Source organism: Apteryx mantelli, chromosome 3, assembly GCF_036417845.1.
Source record: "Apteryx mantelli isolate bAptMan1 chromosome 3, bAptMan1.hap1, whole genome shotgun sequence".
NCBI lineage: Eukaryota > Metazoa > Chordata > Aves > Apterygiformes > Apterygidae > Apteryx > Apteryx mantelli.
Window position 1 is genome coordinate 2,424,477 of NC_089980.1, and position 20,848 is coordinate 2,445,324.

At 51.7% G+C, this 20,848-nt stretch overlaps 1 protein-coding gene across 3 annotated transcripts in view; it reads right to left on the minus strand.

The window, feature by feature from the left end:
* The window catches only part of SLC24A3 (solute carrier family 24 member 3), a 247,865-nt gene that overhangs the window by 16,075 nt on the left and 210,942 nt on the right, over window positions 1-20,848 (minus strand). For all 3 annotated transcript variants that reach the window (XM_067292621.1, XM_067292622.1, XM_067292623.1), the window contains 8 exons: window positions 19,331-19,356; window positions 18,413-18,466; window positions 16,758-16,903; window positions 14,765-14,925; window positions 13,894-14,170; window positions 12,707-12,873; window positions 10,790-10,904; window positions 9,816-9,928 (listed from right to left, as the gene is read on the minus strand). In XM_067292621.1, coding sequence (XP_067148722.1) covers window positions 9,816-9,928; window positions 10,790-10,904; window positions 12,707-12,873; window positions 13,894-14,170; window positions 14,765-14,925; window positions 16,758-16,903; window positions 18,413-18,466; window positions 19,331-19,356 — 1,059 coding nt within the window. The remainder of the gene's footprint in view (window positions 1-9,815; window positions 9,929-10,789; window positions 10,905-12,706; window positions 12,874-13,893; window positions 14,171-14,764; window positions 14,926-16,757; window positions 16,904-18,412; window positions 18,467-19,330; window positions 19,357-20,848) is intronic.

Below are 20,848 nucleotides of genomic sequence, written 5' to 3' on the forward strand. Positions count from 1 at the left end.
AAAGGAAGCGAATGAAGCAGCTGGAATTATTTTAGCGTGGAAAACGTCTGCATTCAACTGCTTCGCAGTTACCTCGCTGGCATCCCTCAAAGCAGCAGCCGCTTGGAAAGAAGGCGATTCCTCCACCTCCTGCTGACCAAGCCCAGCAAAGCCTGCCAGGCAGGCCAGCTCCCGCCGGCGCGCAGAGCTGCTAGCTAGTGACCAACCCAAATGCCGAGAGCTTTCTTTGGTGAGGCTTGACTAGTCCTGCAGAAAAGCAGGGATCTCCCGGGCAGGGCGAAAGGGTGTTTTCACGTTGCAGAGCTTTGTGCGCCGCAAAAAATCAGCTCGTTCCTCGGGGTCATCGCCTTCTTTTCCGATTACCTCACTCTGCCACCGGACAGCAGGGCTGAAACCCTCCGGCGCACAGAGTAACGGGTGGCTTCCCGGGGGGGGGGGGGAACGAACGCTAGCGGGGGAATGCGCTTCGTCAGGAAGCTCGTTTGGCTGCATGGCATACGTATCACAGCTGGACTTTCTGGAAGGAAAAAGTGCAATTCATTGGGTAAAGAAGCCTTGCCGGCGAGTTCCCAGTGCTAGAAGAGCCGTGCAGACTTCCCGATGTCCTCATTGTGGCCGGGGGCAGACGCACGGTGAGGACCGTGGCCTGGGAGGTGATGCACAGCGAGGCACCGCAGTGCCACGGAGCAGGCAGGACAGGGCAGGAGAGGCCGAGCGAGAAGGGCTACCAACAACGGTCATGGGAAGGAAGAATGGGAGGAGAGCTGGGAACAACTGGCAGCATCTAGGGCTGTTCCCAAAGCAGATGGGCCCTGACACCCATCCGTGGACGGGTGCAACTCGGGATGCATGGGCCTCGCAGTCCTCGTGCTGTGCGCATGCAAAAAACCACTGCCGCCGCGTGCCTGCAAGACGGGCAGCCCTGCACGGGGTGCGTGGGGAGTCCAGCTGCACGGGATGCGCTGCTCCAGCACGCGCCACCACGTCGCACATGGGAAGGATGGGACACGTCCAGGCACTGTGCCCGAGGGCTCCGCGGTTTTAGTGAGCTGATCTACACCAGGAGGACACCTCCCTGCAGATGGCTATAAACTCACGGCTAAGTCTCCTTCCTGCTGCCACATGCCTCTTCCCGTGGAGGTTGCTTGGAGTAACAAGTTCTCAAGACCCTTGCAGACTTTTTATAGCCCACGTTCAGAAGAGGACTGAGGCTGTCCAGGTTTGTTCAGGTGCCAAATGTAAAGGTAGCCCAGTCTTTGAGAGACGTTGTTTGCAAAATACTCTCACGCCAAGAAAGAAAAGTCTCCTCCAGAGCCAGACAAAACTCACTGGCAAGCATTTGGGGAAGCTGCAACCTGAGGACTTGGCGAGCTGTTGCCCTGGGGCTCTGAAGGGTCACCGGTGTCGGCTCTCCGCTCTGCCAGCGGTGACTTCCTTGACGCACAGATGACAGAAGTGAACGTATCCCCACACTCGAGTGGTCCTCATTTATCTTAACCGAAGGAGGTGGGCTTCAGCAAACACCCCAGACTAACTGGGGTACGAGCGTGCCTTTCCTTCAACCAAAGCTTGTACAGAGCACGAAGACATTTAACTGCTGCAGTAAGATTAACCAGAGGACATCGGCCGAAGCCCTTGGCTTTTGGCCCTAGCTCTGGAAACGGTTCTCTGAAAAAATAATGGAAATACCCTCAAATATTAAAACAACACCGTTTAATTCCAACAAACACCGCTGTTACTCATCGAATGCCCACAAAAAAGACAACCTGCGCTTTCAGAGGAGCCGGGCTCCGCGTCTGCTGCGACGCTGCAAAGTACGGCGTCACCTGATCTGATGAACTATTTCCACTTCCCTGATTTTCACTGCAGCCTGCCCTATTTCCCACTGTGACTCCTAACAGCCTGAGCTCAGGAGCTCAGAAGACTGAAATCTGGTACAAATGCTTAAGAAAAATGTGTCCTTGATCTGTCAAATTGGGATGGAAATCAGTCAAGCAGCCCTCTCATGAGACAGCCGGTATTTCCTGCACGAGGCAATGGAATGGCTTTCTGCAGGACACATGACGACGTTTAAGCTCAGGGAAAACAAGGCTAGCAAAAATTTCAAAACTCCCAGTAAGGGAGGGGACGTCCTCCCAGTTTTTAGCAAAGAGCAGAGAAGGGGCCTCAGCTGAAGTTGTCTTCATCAGGGAAGGAAAAGCTCAATTCTCTCTGTTTATTTAAAAATAGGAAATGCTTCTTTCCCGGGAGAGAACTGTCTGCAGAGAAAGTACTCTCTGGTACTGCAAAGAGGAAAAAAAATCTGCATTCCCAAACTCTGCTTTGAGGTTTGGCTTCTATCTAGTGGCTCTTGCAGGCCAGAAGAACTCTCTGCATAGACGGATCGCACGTGAAAGGTTTGCAAGTTCAAAATCTGCTCCGCGCGCTTTCAAATGGGCCCATCTCCCTGCTTCTTGTGCAGCAAACTGCAAAGGCTGCAGACACCAGCAGCTCCCTCCCAGCTCCTGCAGGCAAGAAGGAACCGAGGCTGAAGCAAACGCTGGAGGAAAAACAATGGAAATAAAATAAATGTAATTCCATTCTTCCGTTCTCCTTTGGCAGTTGCTGAAGGGAAAACAAGGAGCTATTGCCAAAATCCAAACTGGTTTTGCTCCAGGGTCCAAATGAGAAATTACCTCAGTCGGGAACATTAGAAAGGCTCTGTTATGCTTCCAGCCCCTCAGCTGCAAAAGCATCAGGTCTCCAGTCTGGTTGGGGGATCCTTTGCTTGCAATGTCCTTGGCTGACAGTGTAAATTCAGTGTTAAATCCTGCATTCCCCAGGTCCTGCTATGAGACGGGAGTCTCAACAACCCGCAGATTCAGGACATGTGCTGCATTCCTGCCTGTCTAGAGGCAATTTCCTTCTTGGACCTTTTCTGAGACGCCGAAGCAAATTTTCTTGGTTTGCTCCATATCACACAATTCACTTTGCAGAGCGTATAAACCCTGGACTAGGCAACACGGAGGGCTGCACATATAACCTCAAGCTATTAAGCAAGAAACGGAGGAGTTACGGTGGGAAGGAACTCCTGCATTGCTAGGAGCTTTCTTGGGGATGGGATATGCAGAGTCACCACTCAACCACCCTGGCCCTTACGGTTTGCCCCAGTGACTGACAGATGCATTGAACCCATCCTCCTCCTTTCCTCTCAACGGTGAACACGGTCTACATGCAGAAACCTGGGCAGGAACGGAGGCGAACAGATACACAGTTGTTGGGCAGAAGGAGATTAAGGCCAGCTTCATCTCCATGTCTTAAGATCCATCACAGTCCCTTGGAATTAAAATAGTGACTAGCAAAAGGGTCAGTGAATAGCAAACCAGTGAAGCTTGCTTGCTTTCTTGACCTGTTTCTCAAGTGTCCACTTCCCTACGGATTCTCTGATGCCTAACACATGTCACGCTGGTGTTATTCCTTCTCTGTCCAGCTGCCTTTTTCCATGGCAGGAATGTAACATCTCTAAAAGACTTCTACCTTACTGTCTAATCTGGCTGAAATTGGCTGAAGTTATTAGGCAGGGGAGTGATGGATAGACACATGGATATACTCAGAAACTTGCTGACAATGTGAACAAATGAACCTGGCTGGTTATCCTTAGGCTAAAATTCCTGTTCCCTAAAGTATTTCTGACTTGGGTCTGTTTTATGGCTTCATATCCAAAAAAAGATTCCAGAGGGAGCAAATTTCCTTCCATTCTGGATTTGCCAGGCCCCTTGGGAGCGACTCTTACAGGATCACCGCCTCGGCCACCCATCCAGGACTCCGAGCTGGGAGAGATGAGAGGGTGAACTCTTTCCAAGGCCTGCCTGGGGCCAAGGCCGTCGCTTTTCCTCGGAAAGCCCTGCTGGCGTGCTAGATCAGCTACAGCTGATAACGAAAGGCTGGAGCTGGGGCAGGAGGGTGGCCAAGGGACGCCTGAGCAGCCGAGAGGGGAGCTCCAGGGGGAGCAGGGAGGGAGGGCAGAGTTAGTGTCTGGCCATTAATGGGTCCCCAATGAAAGCAAGAACTCTTTAAAATATTAAAATATACCCGGGGTAGAGATTACACATTGCAGAAATGGAAGTAATGTGATGCGGAAGCTGCTTGATATTCCTCTTCCTGAGCACAGGGCAGGAGGATTTTGTCTAGATTTACCCTCTGGTGGGGAAAGGGTCCGAAACCTGGTGCAGACCGGGACTGTGGGACTGATAACTGCATTCACGACAAAGAAGAGGGCAAAGGAGGACCTTTCCTTCACCTCCTCAACACCAACACCCTCCTGGAGCAGCAGGAGATGGCTCTAGCTTGGGTTTGGACTGAATGCAGTCAGCACTGGAGAGAAGGAAGAGAAGAAAGATGCGACGCTACAGATTGATAACTGCAGAGACAGAACTGGTGCAGGACAGCTGGTACCTCCAGAAGAAGCCAGGAGGATGGCATCAAGCGCTGCCTGTGCCCAAGCTTCGCCCGTGGCATCACACGGCTGCAGCCCCTCTGCGCCAGCTGGGGCTGCCCGGCAGCTCTGCTGGTTGCCGTGTCTGTGTCCTACTGGCAGAATGTTCCAGGAAGAATAATAAGAAGCTGAAACATCCACTGACAGTGGGCTTGGGAAGGGAGAAATCAGGGCTGGGAGAGGCACTTAATCAAAACGATTGCTCTCTAGCAACTCAGCGCCCGGCTGCGACGCACGGGATGCGCAGCCTGTCCCCTGTTCTGCCGCGAACCCATCGTGTCACCTCCAGCAAGTCCATTCAGCTCTCTTTGACTTCTCCTCTCTCGCTCTTTTGCTGTCTTATCTACTCGCTCACAAGCTGTATCTCTCAGACCATACTTGTCCGTACGACGATCCCTGATCCTGCTCGGGGCTTCCAGGGGATGCTGCTGGACCCATGACAAAGCTAGGCACTCCCTGGGACCTTGTGGGACAACACGGTCAACATACAGGTGTGCCACGAGTCGTGACCAGCTTGCAAGCTGCATCTCATCCAGAGCTCTCTGCTCACCTCCAATCTCAAGGTGCCACCTGTGACATGGGCTCCAAAACACCCACCAGCCCGTGGGGAGTTTCAGGGAGCCTCGGACACAAGCTCTTGGTACGGAGGCTGCTGAAGAAGCTCAAAGCACCTACAGCGCTGAGACTGGTCCTCATATTCGCAATGAAACCACGTAAATCTCTTTCCGGCTCTGAGCAGCTGCTCAGCTGGTTGGTGCATGAAGCCACCTGACCGCAGGTGGCTGAGAAAGGTCACGATGTGCGAAATCTCCAGACACTGTGTCGCTGCATGCATGTGCACACTGCAGTACGATGTCAGAGCGAGGAAAAAGGGAGCAGATCCTCTTCTCCTTTCAGCACAGAAACCCAGAGTAACCGTGTTCTGGTTTCGCACCAGCACAACAGGGAGCAAAATTTGGCCACGGGGGATTCTAAATGGAGAGTCCAAGCTCAGAAGAGAGCCTGGGAGCAGAGATACAGAGGGATGTTACAGCATACGACGCTGAGAAAGCGCTGGGTGTTTAGACTTCCTGAAAAACAAGGTAGAGGACCTCCTCTGGGAGGTCCCCAGCGTCTCTGAGTAAAAACTATCAGTAACGCCATGGACTGTCTAGATGGTCTGCTGCAGCATCCTCCATGCCTTGTAGATGCATTTTTTCCTGCTAATCAAATTTAGTCTCTCTGTTGCAAACGAAGCTGGTTTCTTCTATCTTCTCCCCCTCCACCACCCACCGTGAGCGTGCTGGATAGCATGCATCTAGGCTGCCCGTTTTTTCCCAGTCTGAAATGTTATAGGGTCGAGGTTGAAGGTGCTGGTCCGAAGTCTGGGGGGTGTCCAGGTGTTTGCGAGCTTGGTCAGGCTCCTCAACTAATGGGAACTGAGCTTGCGTGACACACGAAGGCAGTGAGCACATCCCAGGCTGCGTACAACCATGCTAATCTCGTCCCAGTTCAGCAGAACATCTGATCCCTCCACAAGCTTAATGACACTTAAGCGTACGCTCACACGTTGAGCTATCTGGGGACTTTCCACTGTATTTCTTTTTTGTCTCAAAGAAAAACACGGTCTTGCAAAATTACGCCGTGGAAAATGTGGAGGCTGCCAACATTTTTCTCTTGTTTTCTGTCAGGAATATCAACAAACTGCTTTGTTTAGGACGATCTAAATTGAGCGCAGCACAGTTTAATTGGGGGAGAGCTCACTCTTACATGGCACTTCCCCATGCAATGCAAGCGAAGAGGAACATCCGCGTGCACAGAGCTACTCACGCACTTCGGTGCTCTCCTGTGCCAAGACTTAACTTTCGAATCATGCAGTCTGGATTTTTGTGGCTTTCAGAAAAGATATCACTGCAATTTGCTTATTAAAATGCATTTACTCTCCACATTCAGCAAAATTTAATTTCAAATCCCTTAATTCCTGATCTGAGGTACAAACTAAACCTAACTTTGACATAGTTCCCTTGGATTAAACATTCTGGAGAGGCAGTCATGGTTTTTGATGGCTATGCAAAAGTAATCACGATCAAACAAGCTTTTTTTTTTTCTTTCTTTTAAAAATACCTCTTTTCTTGCGTATACAAGTAGGGAGAACCATCGTGACTTTGGGGAGTTCCTCTTTTGGAAGAGGTGCTACGAAGACAAATCTGGGATCCTGCCACGTACCAGCGGAGCAGTGCTGTAAACGGTGATTATTAGCTTAGAAATCTCCTACTGCTTCGGACTTACGCGGTCCCATCCGGCTGACGAGCAGGCTGGCCGGAGCTGGAGAGCTTTCGTTAGGCGAGCGGGCCTTTGCTGCTGTTAGCACTGTCACCTGTGCCCACTGCCATCCGTGCGGCAGCTTAATAACACTTTAATTAATCACTATTAAAGCGAGTGCGGGAGGTTGTTTTGGTTTGAAGTCCAGCTCTCCAAGGATTTGGAGAGAAAGCCGTGAACTGTATGTGAATACTGAGGGAACTCTCTTTGCTAACTGAGGGGCAGTTTCCAAGGCTGCTTTTTTTTCAGCCATGTGATCACGCTGCACAATGAACAATTTGGGCGTGCAAAACAGTAGCGACATTGTCATGCCTCCATGAGAGCCGGCTGCTTCCGTTCAGCCGCTTGTTTTCATCCTTTTCAAGGAACAACCGTAACAAATAGAGGGATGAGCTACTCACGAGAGAAAGGGGGTTTATTCCTACGACGTTGTTCCCCTTCGTTTTGTTTCCAGTCCCGAAGTCTTGGGCTCTCACGCTTCATCCAACTAAACCGAAATGTCAGCTCTGTCAAAAGGGCGCCTTTACGCTGATACCTCTCCTTTAGGTCTTTTGCCATAGGATCGTAGTATCCTAGGCTGATTCAGGTTGGGAGGGCTCTGAGTGTACCAGGGATGCTACGATATTCAGTAGTTTTTGATGCTCAAAGCAATGCCTCAAATGCAATCCATAGATATAGCAAGACAGTGTTTTCCGGATTGCTCTGAGGCTTATCCAGCCCTCCACGCTCCCCTGGAGCCCAAGGGGCTCATGAGATCTTGTATTTCTTGTTATCGCAAGTATTATTTCTCAATTTACAGTCGAGCCCCAACTGATTAAAGAGTAAATGTTGCAGTTGCAAAGCTGAGCGTGCAAAGAAGTAGGAAACCTCAGGAGTGAAGCTGTCCAGCACTTCGTGGGCCCTTTCCCATGTAACTACTAAACTGTAGTACCAGCGCAGCGGTCGGTGCTGCAGGTGCACAGAAAGGGGCCAGCATCGCTGCTCTGGCCAGCACATCTTCAGCAACGGCGGCGATGCGCCATGGGGCATGGTCCCCAGCAGCCGTTGGAGCAAGTGTCCCCGCAATGTCAAAGGCCTCAACCCAGATGGAGCTCCAGGAGGATGCAGCTCTGCTGGTCTGGGATCCCCGGAGCCTCTTGTGGCAGCTGCGGCAGCAGGAGATGGCTTTGCAGCCTGCTGGAGACGTGTCCTCGCTGAGGATCTATGTCATTAAGTTAAGGCACGGTGGGAGGAGGTCTGCAGACTGTGCAGCATCAGAGATGATGAGAAAGATGTCAACCAGATCTTCTCCAAGATCTGTCCACTTCAAGAGCCTGAAACCCCCAGCTGTACCAAAGGAGGGGAAGGCAGAGTCTGTGCGTATCTGGTTGAGAGATGGACAGTTCCAGGATGGTGAAGGCTGGAAGCTGGTGACTTCTGGCACCAGGAGGACGGTTCCTGCTCCACCTCAAGAACTGCAGCTACAGAACAGATTTGGTGCGCTGGAGCAGACTGGGGCTAGGAGCTCTGGCCAAGGACGCATCTGTGCGGGCTCACTCTTATCCCTGCAGCAGCACCAGGAGGAAGCGGCAAGTGTCAGTAGTGGGAGATGCCCTGCTCTGAGGGATGGAGGCCCCAACTGCTGACCTCACCTGTCCTCTAGGAAGGTTTGCTGCTTGCCAGGGGATCGGATTCAGGATGTTGTAGAAGGACTAAACAAAGCTTTTCCAGCCCTCAGGCTATTACCACCTGCTGCTCTTCCATGTGGGCATTGCAGCCCCGGCAAGTTTGCAGCTGATGCCAAACTGGGAGTAGTGGCGGACACAGCAGAGGGCTGTGCTGCCATTCAAAGGGACTCGACAGGCTGGAGAGATGGCCAGAGGGGAACCTCATGAAGTTCAACAAAGAGAAGCACAGAGTCCTGCTCTGGGGAGAAAAGCCCCCATGCAAAGTACACACTGGGGGCCGACCAGCTGGAAAGCAGCTTGGCAGGCAAAGACCAGGGGACCTGGTGGACAACAAGTTGAACACGAGCCCGCAGTGAGCCCTTGCAGCAAGGAACACCAGCAGCATGCTGGGGTGCATTAGGAAGAGCGTTGCCAGCAGGTCGAGGGAGGTGATCCTTGTCCTGTGCTCAGCCCTGGTGAGGCCACACCTGGAGTGCTGAGTCCAGTTCTGGGCTCCCCAGCACTAGAGAGACATGGACCTACTGGAGAGAGTCCTGCAAAGGGCCACGAGGATGATTAAGGGACTGGAGCACCTGGCATACCAGGAGAGGCTGGGAGAGTTGGGACTGTTCAGCCTGGAGAAGAGAAGGCTCAGGGGGATCTTACTAACGTGTATGAATACCTGATGGGTGGGACTAAGGAAGATGGAGCCAGGCTCTTCTCAGTGGTATCCAGTGACTGGACAAGAGGTAATGGGCACAAACTGAAATACAGGAGATTCTTTTTAAAAGTAAGAAAAAACCTTCTTTACTATAAGGATGATCGAACACCAGAACAGGTTGCCAAGAGATGTTGTGGAATCTCCATCCTTGGAGACAGGCAGAACCCGACTGGACACAGTCCTGGGCAACCTGCCGTAGTTGGCCCTGCTTTGAGCAGAGGGGTTGGACTAGAAGATCTCCAGAGGTCCCTTCCAACCTCAGATATTTTGTAATTCTATGATTCTGTAGCCTGTAACTTAGCGATCACTTAGTGATTGTCATCAAGAATCTCTCCTCTGTCCTGCACTGCTGGCTGAGCGTTGTCCAGCTAACGGCAAGAGCAACACTGACTTCCCCATGGGATTTCACAGTGTCTCCTGCTCTTCCCTCTCAGAATGAAGCTTTCAACAGCTTTGGGGGGGGGTTTGTTTTATCATTTGGGAACTAAAGAGAGGTGTCATTGGCGTTGGGCAGGTTTTCTCAAAGAAGAAGGCTCTGCCATGGTTCCTAATGATGGTCAGGCTCTGAAACGTCCTTTTTTTTTTTTTTTTTTTTTGGGATGGATCTAACCGGTTTATATAAAAGCCTGTTTAAAAAAAAAAGAAAGAACATGCAACCAAACATAGGACTTACGTATGAACCATAATTCACTGCTAGGGTCTGCAAAGCCCACGGGAGGCCTAGGCCAATTAAAATATCAAAAACGTTGCTTCCGATGGAGTTGGACACAGCCATATCCCCCATACCTGCAGGAACAGAAACCAGGTACAATCAGCCACGAGAATACACTAATCTGAGTGAATCCAGATGATTTCCATGGATTAAGGCACAGAGTTAAGTCTCTTTCTTTTCCCCTTCCCTCTCCCCATCACACAGGCCAGCATGGTTGGAGGGGCTGGATCCCCTTCCTATGATCATCTGAGAACTTCCCTCAACTAATCCTCAGCTGCTGTGTGACCCTGGCACTTGCTCTGCTGGCTGGGACCTGCTGGCTCTCCCTCTGTCACACTCACTGTCATTTTTGGTGCTTTACTGCAACCGTGACTCACGAGTTTCTGATTAGACTGATTAGATTTCATCTTTAGTTATTCTAATTTGACTGACATGCTTAAGTAGCCAACTGTTTCATGAAGAACCATCTTCTTCATTCCCCAAAGCAGTGTTCCCAACTTTCTTTTTCTCTTAAAGCACCTGGTCCTAGAGTCATAAGGAAAAAAAAAAAGTTCTCCTAAAAAAAAAAAAGTGTTTTCCAGTCCTTGTGACTGTGGGGAAAAGCTAGAAAGTGACCTGAAAGACGCTTACACCATGTTCTACACAAGTCTACAAAGCTGATATTAAAAAAAAAAAAAAGAAAAAAACTTGTAAATTTTTTGGGAAAGCTTGGAGTTGGCAATGGTGCCAAAACTTGTTCCACGCTGTCATTAAGAAACTGTTAACCGCTTTGCAATAGCAACATAATTCTTCTTCCTTGCGCTTGTTTTAAATTTCAGCCTCAGGAAAAGGGCTCTGAAGGTCTTTGCATTCGGAGCTCCTCTGTGCCGCCTAAAGAGGAAGAGGACACCCCAAAACACTTCAGCGGCAATGTGCCATCTGTGCGAGGAACCTACCTTGCCTTGCTACGATAAGGCTGGCCATGCAGTCCGGCACGCTGGTTCCAGCTGCCAAGAAGGTGATGCCCATGATCACATCTGGAATACCCAGGGTGTAGCCAATGATTGTAACCTACAGAGAGGAATTAAAACGTCAGGGTGTTTGCGAAAAGCAAAATCACAGACCAGCTTGGGCCAATGCTGCAAGGTTTATCGCTCAGTCCAACCTGACCTTTTTTTCTTTTTTTTTTTCTTTTTTTTAAAGAGAAGCAATAACAGGCTTTTTCGGTACACTCATCACTTGGCAGAGGATAGTACTGACCTGCTACGTACTCTTTTCGGTAAGCTGCTTTACACCTTTCATCCACAATTTTCCAGATATTAACCTGGAAAAGAGGCTTTATGGGGGTCAACTACTGGGTGTAACAGGCTCCTCGTCTTGGCTGATGCTTCGAGGCATTACAACATACAAGTAATAGCTAAACAGACACTAAAATAACCCCGAAGTTAATTATATTACATGAACATATTACATGCAGGGACATATCCCCAAGACACTGCGAGCACCTCCTCTTAGCAGAGAGAAGATTCCTTTAATTCCTTTTGTTTCTTTGCTATGCGGTCTATGATAAATTAAGCGCTCTTTGGCCGGATTTGCATTTTGAAATTTTGGAGGCCTTTGTTGAATGACGCCAGATTTCCTATTAGCCACGTTTAATTGCACAGAGCGAAGCGAAAAGCTCAATCGGGGATAATACTTGCTATTCTGAACTCTCTGCAGCATACTCCAAGAAATGTGAACCATATGTTGCAGGCAACGCGGTGACCCTGCGGACTCTGGTATTTCAGCTATGGAAAGCTGGGAGAGCTTTTCCTTGGAAACACCTCATCCTCACAGATGAAAAGCAGGAGAAAACAACTGACTTTTCATTTCCTGCTCAGGATAACAAGGGTTATTGGGAAAAAAAAAAAAAAGGAAAAAAAACCCCTTCTGCAACTGGTTTGATTAGTTCCTAGGGAAAACCCTGGCATTCATTTTTGCCTTTCGTTAGTACAGGAGTGCATTGTGTAAGCAGTGAAGATTTTCTGTTGCTTCCCCTTCCCAGACGGGGAAGAAGCAGTGGCCAGTATTTTAGCTTTAGTGAGCTGCCTCTGTGCCTGGCCGGTGCCTTGCTGAGACCCGAATCCATGCTTCCCTTCCTCGACCCTCTCCTGATGCCAACACCCCAACGCTGTTTGATTCTGCTGAAGAGTCTCGACCTCCCCAAAAGAAACGCAATCCACACTGCAATATTACAGTAATCCCAGTGAGGACAACTTAAACTTCTCACCCGCATGTATCATCTAAGGAGGCCTGCAACAAGCCTACAGGCTTAATGACCCCACCAGCGCACCAAGCTCTTCTTCCCTGTGAACCGGCCAATTATGCTTAGATTTCTTTGTGTTCGTTTGTATTTATCCCCTTCTACCTTGAGGATAATGAGCTAGAATCACATGAAGTTCCTGTTGACTATGTAGGTGGGCGGCAGTTTGGCTGAACGTCATGCTTATGTTGGTGCTGGGTGTGAGGTGCGTCATTCACAGCCCTTGGCTCTCAAACTTGCTCGCTCCAAGGAGAGGAAAAGCAGCTGAGGCCAGATTCGTACCAGCCCCAGGGCCTCTCTACACCGCCTCTGCAGGGTAAAGAGGTGTTAAACTGGTGCAAGTGGTATTTACTCCCAGCTTAAAGAACCCGTGTGAAATCCCAACTCCGCATCAAGTGAAGGCCGAGATTTTGTTCGCTCAGTGTTGACAGGTCTAATAGAAATGATTGCAGCCTTAAGGCTTCTCATTTAAAAGCTCACGTATGCAGGGGTCTCTATGCGTTTCATGGAGCTGGCAATTCATTTCTGTTGCCTTTCCCAGGCTGCGGTTCCTGCTTTAGCTGGTACGTACCATCCACACCATCATGTAGGAGAAAGCTGCAATCCAGAGGGTAGAAGAAGCAAAGGTAACCATGAACCATTTTTCCAAGTGGGGTTTGTTACAGTTGGGCACTGTGAAGTACAGGACAAAACTCAACGGCCATGTGAAGAGCCACTTCAAGATTTCAGTCTTGCCAGCTGCAAAACAAAAAAGGGGGAAAAAAAATCATAATTCTAGTCTGCTTTAGTCTAGCATGTTAGCATTTTTTTAATTTTAATGAGCAAGAGGCCAGGGCCCCCTCAGCCTAAGTGCTATGCAAATGGCTAATGACAAGACACTTGTTCAGAAGAGCACAGCGTGAGGGCAAAGAGGGCAGGAGGGGGCAGAGAGCACACCGGGGGAGCGGAAGCTGCCTTCCCAGGAAATCCCAGGGAGCTTTATAAGCAACAGGTCAGCCCACACTTGCTATCTTCCCTGGGTCAAATTCTTAGAGGTATCAAATAAGAAGCAAGTTATAGGAAGAGATCTGATCCAGCAACCGAAGCCATATGTGCTTTTTCATAAGTCACACAACTATTCTGACTGTTTCTGAGCCCTCCAGAAGGAGTGAGAAGCCCCTGTGAGAAGCCTCGTTAATAGAGTGACACACAGGAGGCCAAGACCTTCTTTAATCTGCCACTTCACATCAGCATCGTCACTACTTCATCTCTACTGGGACCACACCTTGTATTAAATACCACTGAGACACGAGTGAACCTCATCTCCCAGTGAAGATAAGGCCTAGGCCCAGATGCATCTGAGCTACGTTCAGGCACCTTTCCATAGCCCCACCACCCTCCGTTCCCTCTGCAGTCAGTGGAGAGAGATGGGCCTCTCCAAAGGGTCAGCCAGGTTTCTGGGGGCAGAAATCACCTGGTGGAGGTAGCCACCTCTCCCCACTGACTGCAACAGCGGCCCAGGATGACTGTGGGGCCAACACAGGAGCTCCCGAGCCTGTGGCTGAGGTGAACCCAAGGCCAGAGGTCCTGAGAGGTTTCTGATGCTTTCTGCTCAGTTCCTTCCGTCTTTTACCTGTGACCAGGAACTAAACTGCGAGGTACAGAGTGATAGGAGCTCTCGCAGAGACACTTCTACCCCAACACATGTCTGTGATGCTCGTTGGCATACCCAAACTGAGTTTTGCTTTCTGGAACAACACAAACCCAGGAGCTTCTTACTGGGTAGGTCAAAAGGCGTATATGGCCCTTCATGGTCATCATCGTCATCTTCTTCTTCCTCTTCCTCATCGTTTTCGTTGTTCTCATTATCCTCGTTCTCGTTCTCCGTCTCATTCCCGGCCTCAGCCATGTCTTCGTCTCGCCGTGTGCCATTCACACCCCGCTCGGTGGAGTTGCTTGGACCTGTTCCATTCTCAACAACATGCTTGATAGGTATTTTGATTGCTACTTCTGACTCGCCATTGGTGTAAGCCCTGCTGTTGATCAGCCTTTGCCTCTGTAAATACAGGTACAAATTCATGCTGAAAGGCAGATTTTTTTAAAGAGATGAGGAGGAAGAGAGAGAGAGAGAGAGAGAGAGACACGCGCAGAGCTCTTTAAAAACTGGGTTTTAAAAGCAAAAGGGACAGATTTTGACCATGTACAACGCAATGCTGGCTTGCAGATGACTAGACAAAAATCTCACACCGATAAAACGTTTGTACAAGAAGTACCAAGAACTGTAGAGTTAATACAGGGGTATTCCAAGATCAGGGGCCAGACTAAACGCAGACCCAATGGAATACCAGGTTATAAAATAAATGCAAGTGATGTTAACGTCAGACCAACGCTGGTGGTACCCATTGCAAGCGATAGCTGCAGGTAGCATAACTTGGGCCACTTCGAGCTTTCTTCACTAAAATCTCCATGGGGACAGATATCAATGGATGATTTAGTAGAGCCCTTGCCAGAAGGATAAAACCTGGGAAAATGCCATCTGGGATCCCGAAAAGCCACCGAGTTCCATTTCAACCTGAACGCCGCTGTAGGAAGAGACAAATTCAGAAGGAAAGCGAGAGAGAAATTAAAAAAAGAAAGATTTTTAACATACCTCATTGATCAACATGCGGCTGGCCATAGAGAGACGGGTTTTGGGAGGAAAGTGGCTGGTTATCATGATCCGGAGCCCAGCCTCAGAAAATGAAAGCTGGTGGGGGTAGGCAGACAGCAGCTCGTCCACCATGATCACCGAGGCTTTACGGTGGAAATTCCCTGCAGCCAAGAAACAAGGAGACACTGAGGCCCTCCTCAGCCAGCCTCTTGCTCTGTCCTGCATGGGTCTCTGAAGGACAAATCCGCGCGTTCCAGAGGCCCCACGTAAAAACCATTCCTTCTGCTACCATCATTCAAAATATGCTTCCTCTGTCCTTAATTTCTGCCTTTAGGTGGCATTTCTTTCTAAAATAAATCACCATTTTAAAACAAATCCATCCATGCTCATTATTACAAAATTAAATCTACTCTCCGCGCTTCATCAAAGGCCTGTGTTAAGCGGATCATTGCTTCCACCAACAGTTGTTCCCCTAAGGAGGAAACGGTGCTGCAGCAAAGCTGCATTAATTCCACTACGGTGATCTGCACTTGTGTGAGGATACGGACCTCACCCACCACTAACTGTAAACTGGCTGAGGCAATGACCGCTGCGTCCCTCTAACGTATCAGAGCAAACGCAAAGGAGGTTCCTGTATTCTGGACCCTCCGACCATTGCTAGAAGCTGCCACCAGGTCTGGCGGCAAGCGTGCCTGCTGGACCATTGGGAACGACCTGCCAGGAGGCATCAGAGGAGAAAGGACACACAGGGCAGGCAGCTGAAACGTGCTCTAGCTGGGGCATAGGCATAAGGTCAAAGCCTCAGACTAGTGAGCACAACTATCGGCGTCTATCGGCCCTGTGGGACAAGCCCAGGGTTTTTTCGGCGCTCGGATGCTACGCAGGATTGTAAGTTATGGGCCACAACCGAGGCTTGGCAGCAGGGAAACCTGAGATCTTCCCCGACGTAGCTGTGCTTTTTTTATAAGCTTATTATTAAAACCAACACTGAGCACTAGCCATGTTTCGCGGTGTTGCTATTTACTGCCGTTATCAGCAGTCTTACAGAAGATCTCCTCAGCCTTAGCACCAATTTTTTCTGACTGGGAAGGTTTCCACGGAGTACGGGTAAATATGTGGGGTCTTTCCAAGTCATAACAATGGAAATGGCCAGATAGCTTTTCCTCGTGACTTTTTTCAGGCTGGCGTTTCACGCGCGGCACTCGTGCCGAAGTGAGTCCATCACGGCAATAAAAAGCCCCATCCGCGTTTCCTACGAAGCCGCTGACCGCACACGGACCGTGCCTTTTCGCCGCTGTTTGGGCGAAACGGGAGACCTGTTCTTGTTAGTCTTCCGAGTCCGGTGCAACGAAAGCGGCGGCTCATCTGTACCCAAAGCCTGCGACCGCTTTAGACAAAACGCGGCTGCACGTTGGGTTAAACCTGTGACTTTTTTTGGGGGGGAAGGGGCTGTTATTGCTGAGGATCGGCGCACGTAGTTTCACGTGTGTTTGCAAACGCACGCACGCAGCCGCTGCAGCTGAGCTACGCAGAGGGCGATTTCTTTACGCCGAGGCAACGTAACCGCTTATGTACGTGATCGTGATTCAAATCAAACGGGAGAGGATTTCGGCCAAAGCGAAACCATCCGCTTAGAGACCGCGTACGTGGGAAAGCGAGGCACGTGCAAGGCAGCGTGCGAAGTGCAAGCACACCGCCTGCACGAGCGCAGAGTCCCCTCCCTCCCTCCTGGGGACACGCACCCTGGCTTACGTAGAGCTTTTTCCCCCCCCGTTCACTTTACGTCACTTTGGAAATGCATTAAATCCCGGAGCTGCCCCGCCGGCAAGAAAGGGACGGCCGTCACCCCGGCGTCGGGCTGCCGGCGCCCACCGCCGCGGCTTGCAAAAGCGCCATCGCTCTTCCCATTGCATTGCTGATAAGACACCACCGCGTGACCAACGGACAAGCTCGAACAACACTCGGAATGAGGCAAGCAAGTAGGGTGACTTACTGGAACAGTTACCTTTCTTTAGCAATACCACCGTGGCGTCGCAGTTGCTGTTATCATCCATTTCTGTGTTATTGGCCAACCCGTTCACCATATTCGCGGCGCTTTTTGTCTTCCTCTCGAAGCAGTGATGTATGGTCGAGTTGTACCTAGGCAAACAAAACAAACCGCAGGTGCGCCTTTGCTCCTTCCAGGTGGCTTTCCTGACGCTCCCCCTTTCCTGGAGTTCGATCCTGCGTGACCCAGCTACGCGAGGGAAGGAAAGCCCTCGGGTTTTAAGGAAACCTAGCTAGAGCAGGCTGCAGCCCTAGCTACGTTACGTACAAAGCAATCTTGCCGTGCCCAGAAGGCTACGGAGCGTATGAGAAACGAAACCTTAACGGCACGTGTGGTTCTGCATTTATATGTAATTAGTGCTCTTTGCTGCAAATATAACGATTAACTTGTCATTGTCCAAATTTATTCTTCATCCCCTAACGATAGCCGAGCACACGTGTCGTTTTGCCTCTGAAGCCGTACCAGAGAACCACAAGACCATATGCTAAGTTCTGTCTTTACTCTAAAAAAACAAAAAAAACCCCCCAAACCTTTGGTTCTTATTTCATTCTGAGTGAGCCAGGGTGTCGGACCCCAAACGTGAGCTGAGGATCTCACCAGGGTGAGCCAGGGCGGCTCGCTCCGAGTGCCTAGCCATGCCGACCACCTCCCCAGCTGCCTCCGAACAGCCCCGCGACAGCCGGGCGAACCCCAGCATCGCGCTCCGCCAAAAAAAATCCCTCCCGGATTTAAACGTCGCAACCGGGGTGAAGCTGCGCTCCACGGGCAAGGGAAAAGCTGCCGGTCGCCAGAAGTCGGACGCGTTCTGACTCGCGTTCCCTGCAAACCGGCCTGCTTCGCCGCTCTCTCCGAGAACTGCTCTCATAATATTTACCCTGCTCCTCGTTGCACAACAAGGCTCCAATCGCACTTGTTGAGACAAGACCCACTGGTGCGCTTGGCAGCTGGCAGGTTTTGTTTAATGTTCCCGTTTAAATCCGGGTTTCCTTTCCGCCGGCTTCTACAAACAAGGCAGGAGGAGCGGGGGCAAACGGCAGAAGGGGCTGTTTCACCGGCACGAGCTCGCGCGGAAGGAGTCGCACCGGTCGGACACGTTTCCCCTACTGACGCCCAGAAAATCAGCGCGGGCAGTGCTGCGGTTTCGCCGCGGGTCTCGAAGCGAGGAGCAGCGAATTGCCATGGGGTTTGGAGAAGCAGATCTCCCATGCTTTTATTTCTCCGTAGGGATGCTAAGGAGACCAGGGGAAGACCAGTGGCCAGGTCAGAAGGTGGCAGCTTTGGTGGGACTTGGAGACAGGCTCGGTTCTCCGCTCTGCTGCGGACATACCGCACGAGCCAGGGCCAGGTCTCCTGGGGTAAGAGCTGGCAAGCCGTCTCCACCGTTAGATGTCCCATCCTTGGATGCGTGCAGTGGAGACCAAGGGCCCCGTCCCACCTCGCCCGCCAGGAGAAATGACACCTAAACGTGCAAATGGGCCAGGGGCGACCTGGCGGTGGGACGGGAACCCGGCCTCCAGCCTGCAGATCTCCCGGGCCACCGCTGCGGGCCCCGGAAAGGCATCGGAGCAGGGATCTTCGCCGCCTGGACGCAGCGCACTTACTTCATGATGACGATGTAGATGGCGTACATCAGCACTAAGACTAAGGACTCCCACCTGCAAGCCAAAGCGACACAAGTCAGAGGGGGGGGACGCAGAGACGTCGCTGCCCGAATCCAGCCCTTCCCCGCTCCCGGCGTGCCGCAACCTCGCGGGAGGGCTCGACCCTCTCTGCCTGCCCTAACGCGTCTCCGGGAGAGGGCACGGGTGAAGAAACGGTTGGCCGTGGCAAGCGCTGCGGAAATCCCCCGTTCGGAGGCTGCGGCGCGCTAAGACGCTTGGCTCGTTGCCTTTCTAAGACGGCTTTTCTCCGAGATGCTGCACGAACCCTGCCCATATCTCATCCCCCGCTTCTGGCACTTCGGCACCCAGCTTCCTCGTCGATGCGTCTTAGTAGAAGGGCACGGTCAAGCTCAATTGGGCCTCGGTGCGATTTTATTTAAGACCAAAACCAAAGAAAAACAAGCCATTGCAAAACTCGGCGCTTTAGAAATCCTTCCGTGAAATTAAACAGCAATCCCCCAGCGAGAACAAGTTTAAGAAAACATGCACCGCAAAAAGCCTGACTCCCCCTAGTGCTTGCAATCCAAATAATCCTGGCTGTGAGCGAAATCAAAGCTACCACCCGGCACTCTCCGAGCCCGGAGATGCCCTCAAAACAAAGGACGAAAGCAAAACAGTGGAAAGCACGTTCATTTTTAAAAGTCTTTGGAGCCTTCCTAGCCTGCCATAGCAACTGTGGTATATGTAGGGACGTTTGCAAATGTATAAGATATTTGTGTATATATATATTTATATGTGTAGTGGTCACTCTCTCTTTAGCTTTCTCCCCCTCTTCCTGTTAACCCCATTTTTTGCAGCTCTTGTGTCACGATCAGAACAAAACGCCAAGAAAAGGCACTCACCGCCGGATATACTCACCAAGAAACCTTTTCGTCATAAATAAACTGCGGAGGCAAGGTTTAAAAAGAGGCACGTTAGAAACGAAGCACGGTGGTGGGGTGGAAGAGCCGCCGAGCCGAGCGGGGCACGGAGCAGCCACCCTCCTGCCTTGCCCTCCCGTCCAGCCCGGGGCCCCGGCCAGCTCGCGGGCTGTCCCCCCTCCAAACCACCCGCGCAACGGCCCCATGTGACACCACCCCAAGCCGAATACACCCGCTGCTACCGCCGTTTCCACCCCTCTGGAGCCCAGCGTTTATGCTGCCGTAATAACGCCGGGCAAGGCTCCCTGGTGAGGAACGTGCCCTGCTCCGGCACGCGTGAGATGTTGCGTGCCCGGGAAAAAGTACTGCCGGGCGATGGAAGCGGTCTGCACTTGGTTTTCAGCGTTTGAGGAGGAGCACTGCAGGCCAACTCTTGCCGGTGGCCGGTAGATGGCTGTCCTGTTTCACAGCTGGGTGCTTCCCATGTTCTCGGCCACCGGCAGCGGATGCTGGGAGCAGAGCGGAGCGCCAAGGTCGAGAGGGCTGCCGCGCCCGGGCATCCCTTGCAGAGCGGGGCACTCATCTCAGCACGGCTCTCAGCCCGTGCCGTGGGACTTTGTCGCGGCGCGTCGGCCTGACGGCTGGAGAGCTGGCCCTGCTGCCCCTTGGCCTCAGCCCACGAGCAGCACAGCCATGTCCCTTCCCCGAGCACCGAACCGCCGCTTTTGGGCTACGGGACAGCTGCGAATGAGGCTCCCCCAGCACGCAGTGCGGGAAACTGGATGCCGAGCTGTGACCAGCGCGTCCCCTGGAAGAGAAGAGGGCCAACGCTTCATCGTGGCCAAGCTGTACATGGGGGCCAACATTGTGGCCAAGCTGCAGATGGGGGCCAATGCTTCACCATGGCCGAGCTGCAGATGGGGGCCAACGCTTCACCATGGCTGAGCTGCAGATGGGGGCCAACACTTCATCACGGCCAAGCTGCAGATGGGGGTCAACCGCTTCACCATGGCCGAGCTGCAGATAGGGGCCAACGCTTCACCATGGCCGAGCTGCAGATGGGGGCCAACACTTCATCATGGCCAAGCTGCAGATAGGGGCCAATGCTTCACCATGGCCGAGCTGCAGATGGGGGCCAACACTTCATCACGGCCAAGCTGCAGATGGGGGCCAACCGCTTCACCATGGCCGAGCTGCAGATGGGGGCCAACGCTTCATCGTGGCCAAGCTGCAGATGGGGGCCAATGCTTCACTGTGGCCGAGCTGCAGAAGGGGGCCAATACTTCATTGTGGACAAGCTGTAGATATGGGCCAACGCTTCATCGTGGCCAAGCTGCAGACCGGGGCCAACGCTTCACTGTGGCAGAGCTGCAAATGGGGTCCAACAGTTCATTGTGGCCAAGCAGTAGCTAGATGGGGGCCAACACTTCATTGTGGCCCAGCTGTAGATGGGGGCCAATGCTGCATCAGAGCCGAGCTGCAGATGGGGGCCAATGCTTCATCGTGGCCAAGCTGC